This window comes from Petaurus breviceps, unplaced genomic scaffold, assembly GCF_028583685.1.
Source record: "Petaurus breviceps papuanus isolate PSGF00001 unplaced genomic scaffold, PetGlider_PUasm1.0 173, whole genome shotgun sequence".
In the NCBI taxonomy this organism is placed as follows: domain Eukaryota; kingdom Metazoa; phylum Chordata; class Mammalia; order Diprotodontia; family Petauridae; genus Petaurus; species Petaurus breviceps.
In genome coordinates, this window is record NW_027185759.1 from 9,451,240 (window position 1) to 9,457,339 (window position 6,100).

A 6,100-nucleotide genomic window follows, 5' to 3' on the forward strand; every position below is an offset into this window, starting at 1 on the left:
ACAGTCACACACAGTTACACACACTCACACACATACACACTCACACTTACACACACATGCACATACACACAGTTACACATACTCACACATACATACACATACTCACACACTCACACAACCTTCTCCAGGGGCAGGAGTAACTCGGGACAATTCAGTGGTTCTGGCTCACAACCGTTAATGTTTAGCTACAGGAAGCTTGTTTCGCACCCCTGGAAGTGCCCTTTGGTAAGGAGCCTGCATGGGTGCAGGCAGAGGCACTCTCCACACCTCTGGGTTTTCCACTGTGGCTCTCCTGGTCAGAAAGATGGGCCAGGCCTTCGTGTGCTGGGTTTTTATTCTGAATCCCAGGAAACCTCATCAGGGGTTCAAGCCTTAATTCCCTGGACCAGCTAAGGAAGTACCATTGCCTCTTAAGGAAAAGCTACCCTGGCTTGTGTGGAGAAGATGCCGCTCATGGCACACCCTTATATACTCACACACAGACTCCAGGAAGAATCACAACTCAAAAATATCTTAGGTCTTTTGAATTGTCATATTATCAAAGCACCATGAAACTAAACAGACCCCAAGCCCAGACAAGATTAATAGAAATGTCTCTAGGATAGGGACAGAAAACCAGCAAGTCAGGATAGGCCAGTGAAAGGAGAGGGGAATTGAGGGTCTGAGACTTGGGCTGGAGTCCAGGCCCGCCACTGCCCAGGTCGCCCAACATCTTACAGCCTCAGAGGGCTCAGCTGGGGACAATAAAACTGGTTCTCCCAACATCATTGGTTGTTTTATTTTTAACTTTGGGTTTTGAGTCCCTGTGACCTTCTCGGTAGAGGATGGTACCAGTGAGGAATCCCCTCTCAATGCAGGTCACCCCCTGCTCTCCAACCTATAACTTTAGAGAATTCTTAAGGGTGCTGGAAGGGTACCTGATGTGTCCAAAGTCACACAGTTGATATGCATCTGTCCAGTCCCCAGACTTGAACTCAAGTCTTCCTGATTCTGAGGCTGGCTACACCATGTGGCCTCTTGGCTTCAAAGGGCTTTGACAGAAGCATCTCACAAATCAATGTGAGTTTTTATTATTATTTCCTGGAGTGAGTTCAATAGCAACACCAAAAACCAAACCTCTCTCTAGCCACCCCTTGAATGCCAAGGCAAAAGCTCCTTCTTTATCAGGTCTTGCAGGCACAGGTGTCCTGGGAAAGCTGTGTGACCCTCTGCCATCCCCTCCCTGTCTTTCAGGGCCTTCCTGCTATGCTGCTCCCTGTACGTGTGTCTGCTGAGAGTTCCTGCCAACATTGTGGAACTCAATGACATGTTTGGGGAGATCCAGTCCCCCAACTTCCCCGATTCCTATCCCAGTGACTCTGAAGTAACCTGGAACATCACAGTGCCAGAGGGATTTAGGATCAAGCTGTACTTCATGCACTTTGACCTGGAGTCCTCCTACCTCTGTGAATATGACTATGTGAAGGTGAGATGCCACCCTGCCTGCCTGCCTACTGTAGACCAAGGTCTATGCAAAGTTGGGGTGGGATGGAGAGCGGTTCTTTCTTCTGTTGTTTCCTCTGGCATTGAAGCTTCTCAGTCCACATCCATCACCCTCCTCTCAAGGCCCTCATTTTATATCTTGTTTTCCTAAGAACCCTTACCTAGGTCTACTGTCCACAAGCAGTGACTAAACCGGACATCTTTTCCCTCTTCCCTTAAAATATCCTCTTAGCCTTGAACAGGTTATACATTTATTCATATTCCCTTGCTAATGATCAATATGACCTTCATCATAAAATAAGGTCATAGATTTAGAGCTTTGGGCACCCTGGGGAGAAACTTTCCAGCAACGCCTATTGCCTTTATTACCTTGACAAAAGTAGTCTTTTTTTATGCAGGCCCCCTCTGGATGTGTGCCAAAAAATTATTACAGAGAAGGGAGTTTCACAGTTTACAATTTAAGTCTAGTCAGGTAGTTACTACTTGGTTGAACAAGTGTTGATCATTTGACCATTATAGACAGAGGGAGGGAGGAAGGGAGGAAGGAAGGAAGGAGGGAGACAGAAACAGAGAAGAGAGTCAGAAACAGAGGCAGAGAGACAGAGAAAGACAGAGACAGAGAGAGAGGAAAGAAAAAGGGGGGAGACAGTGTGTTTGTCCCTCTAGCCATATAACGCCCTCTGCACATATCATGTTCTTCAAGGTTCCCATTCATTCAATCACTCATTTCTTCATTTATGACCAAAGCACTGTGCTAGGACACAGAGGTGGATAAGACATGGTTGGAGTATTCAAGGACTCAAGGTATAAGTAATACCTGGCAGACACATACTGAGTCCAGTGGGGGCTTTGAAGAGGGGAAAGTCAGGGGAGATGTTATGAAGGGGATGGCATTCAATGTGGATCTTAAATATACCAGTAGGTTGCTAGGTGTTGTGGCAGACTGAATATCGAGGCAGCTTTCACCTTGATTGGAACCCAAGAAATTGTAGTGTCATAAATATCATGTTTGGAACTAGGGCAATATTTTCCCACATAAACAATGGCAGTTGCCTTCCCAGTTTAGCCCACAAAAGCATTTAAACCCATAGTGTGCAACTGAACTTTCCACTAACATCCTTTTTTGATAGTGGCAGCATGGAAAAGGGGATACATAAAGACCATACCTTGAGACCAAGGTCTGGCAGCTCCTGCCAAGGTGGAAAGGGGAAAGGGAATAAGCATTTATTAAGTACCTACTGTATGACAGGAACTGTACTAAATGCTTCACAATATTATGTCAGATCCTCATAACAACCCTTTGAGGAAGTCACTGGTATGAGCCTCATTTTACAGACATTAAATGACTTGTTCAAATCTCATAGCCAGAAAGTGCCTGAGGCTGGATTTGAGCTCACATCTTCTGAACTCCAGGCTCAGGGCTTTATCTACTGAATCACCTCAATGTCCAGTTGGGAAGATGTAAGAGGATGGCCCAAAAGTTTCTATTGCCTAAGAACCAGCTAACTGAAATGTCTTGAGACCCACCCATCTCCTCTTCTGTCCCCCTCTCCCATCTACCCTGCTTAGCAAAGTAGTCCATGCTCCCTTCAAACCCCCCTTGAAAAACTCCCATTTGCTCAATAGGTGGGTCTCTTGTTAAGGGTCAGAGGGGAAAGCAAACAGACCGAAAAATTTACACAAAGTATGGATAACTGACTGTACTCCCAGGGGTACCAGGGGTATTCATTTTTTTGAAAGATAATACTGCTCAAAACAAATGAATTGGGGGAGAGAGAGAGAAAAGGGAGAGAAAGAGAGGGAGAGAGAGACAGAGAGAGTCAGAGAGAAATTCGGATTTTTAGGTGGAAAATCCAGCACCTTCATGTCACAGAGTCAGCGCTCAAACCCACTCCCAAGACATCCTAGGTTGTTTTGACTTTTTCATTCTCTTACTGATTGAATCTTTGGATTCTTTAAAGGGTGAGGAGCTGACTAGAGGACCTCTCTTAACTCTGCCAATAGCAGAGGGTAGAGCCCTAGAGGGTGTGTGGATCTCTGTAGGTTCTGAACCACCTGACTAAAACACGAACCCTACTTTTAAAGAGCTTATGTTGGAATCCCAATACTTCGTTGTCAGAAAGATGCCAGTGTATTTCCCAGTTCCTATTTCTGGGTGAGAATGAAGACCAACCCAACCATGAGAGCTTATAGGAAAATACTGATGATTAACCAGCAGATTTTCTAGTGAGAGCCAGGCAAACAAAATTCTGGGAAGCAGAATGGACTTTGGACCAGATTATTGAATCCCAAGCTGAGGGGAAAACTACAAATGTGATGAATTTCATCCCTTTGAATTCAGACACAGTTAGGTTACAATAACCCCAGCAACACAGATCCCTGTTGTTTTACTTAAGTTTTCTTCAAAGGAAACCTCATTTTGATTTGCTATCATTCACTTTTTAGGTTCCCCAACATCATGAAGGAAGGCATCAAGAGACAAACAGAAAACAGGGATGTGAAGGGGGAGAGAGAGAAACAGAGAAACAAAGAGGGGGGAGAAACAGACAGATAGACAGAGACAGAAACAGAGAGAGGAAGAGAGAGTGAGAAAATTAATTAAGCATTTACTCAGCTTCTGGCACTGTGCTAAGTCCTTGGAATACCAAGAGAAGCAGCCAAGTATAAGCCTTTACTTTTATCCCTATGAAATTTCATTTTATTAGATTAAACCTATTAGATCAAATAGGTAAATGTAAGCTTAAGGTCAGGAACACCTTCCTAACAATTAGACCAATACGAAAGTGCCATGGGCTGCCTCGGGAGGACAGGCAGAGATCTGAGCCTTTGGCAGGTCTTTAATTGTAGAGAATTATGAATCCCTGGGATGTGTCTCCACCCTCCACCCTTTGGGATTGCGGTGCTACGTCCTTCTTCCTCTTGTGTTATTTTGTATTTAACCTGTTTTATTCGTTGTATCTCCCCCATAGAATTAGAGGCAGGGGGACATTCTCCTTTTGGTTTTGTGTTCTTAGCCTTAGCACAAGACCTGAGGGTTGATCGCCAAATTTTAAGACAAATTTCTGGGATGTGGCTGTGCTCATTCTGTTGGACTTTGAACTGAAAGATTAAATCCCTCATCTAGAGAGAAACCAAAGAGAGCTTGGTCCTCATGCCCTTGAATTCAATCAGCGCATGAATCCCAACAACCTCACTTAAGGGAGATTTTTTGTCTGTTTCTAAAGCTTTCTTAAAAGGATGCCTTCTCATCATCATGCTGTCCCATGACCCAGAGTTTTATGAATTACTCTCTCATGGTTGACAGTTTCTCCCTTGTTAACTCTACCCGGCTAGTGACCACACATAAACCTTCATATGTAATGGGGTTCCCCCAGTAAGTAGTCTTCAAGCAAAGACTGGATGGCCATTTGAAGATACTGTATAGGGGATTGGGGGTGGGAGTTATTCATGTACAGACTACACATCCTCTGAGATTCCTTTCTACTTGGAGACTCTGATAGGGTACTATGCAATATAAGGCATTATGAAAAATTGCCTCCCTGGTGCTAACAAACCATTTGTTCTCCATATATATCAAGCACCTACTGGAGACTGGTTGAACTGGACTGGACTGGTATTTGTAGGACTGGCACAGATTGGAGCAAAATAGATTCGTTTTTGACTTTGTGTCCCCAGCACCTTGCACAGTGTTTGGCATATAGCAGGGAATTAATAAGTGTTTGTTTACTGATTAATTGATTGATTGATTGATGAATGCATTGTACTGGAAAACAGGGAAAACAACTCTGCCTTTCCATAATAGATCCTTTTCTGTAGGGATTAAACACTGGACTTGGGTTAAGAAGGGCTGGGTTTTAGTCCTGGCTAATAAGAAGCTCAGTTCTTCCACTTATCAACTAGGTGGCCATTTGCAAATCTTTGAACCTCAGTGTCCTCATCTGTAAAGCAAGGAAAGCACTGCTTAGACTGAGGGGCAGCTTTGTATAGTGACCAGCAAACCAGCCTTGAAATCAGAAAGACCTGTTTCAAATCTGACCAACAGATGTTAACTGGGTGACCCTGGACAGATAGAGGCAACTCTTTAATGTTATAAGGAGCTGGACAAGTTCTGATATGTGTGATTGAAGGGTGTTTCCTCACTGACAGGTCCCTATACCAATGAAATCACAGGTCTGAATCAAAACTAGATCTAGAGATTCATAGTATCCAAAGTCAAAGGTTATCATGAGAAAAGCATCCTAGATTTAGAAGAGGAAAGGGAGCTCAGAAGCCACTGGGCCCAACCCCTTCATTTTACAAATATAGAAACTGAGGCACAAAGAGAGTGAATAATTTGCCCAGGGCTACATAGTTGTAGCCAAGGGTGACATGAGATTTGAACCCAGGTTTTCCAGCTCCAGATCCAGCTATCCACTATTCCATGCTACTTCCCTGAAACAATTTTGTTTTCATGCTAATGGTGGAAAATTCCTACAGACAAAACCTCTTCCTTTTTCTCCCTTCCTCAATTCAAACATATAAAGAGCTTCAACCATCCAACGTTCTCCGGACTTTGTAAATGGTAAAGCCCTCAGAGAGAGACAGAGAGAGAGAGAGAGAGAGAGAGAGAGAGAGAGAG

At 44.0% G+C, this 6,100-nt stretch overlaps 1 protein-coding gene across 1 annotated transcript in view; it reads left to right on the forward strand.

Moving 5' to 3' along the window:
• MASP1 (MBL associated serine protease 1) overlaps positions 1 to 6,100 on the forward strand; it is a 72,529-nt gene that overhangs the window by 8,075 nt on the left and 58,354 nt on the right. The window contains exon 2 of the mRNA XM_069083335.1: positions 1,234 to 1,465. Coding sequence (XP_068939436.1) covers positions 1,234 to 1,465 — 232 coding nt within the window. The remainder of the gene's footprint in view (positions 1 to 1,233; positions 1,466 to 6,100) is intronic.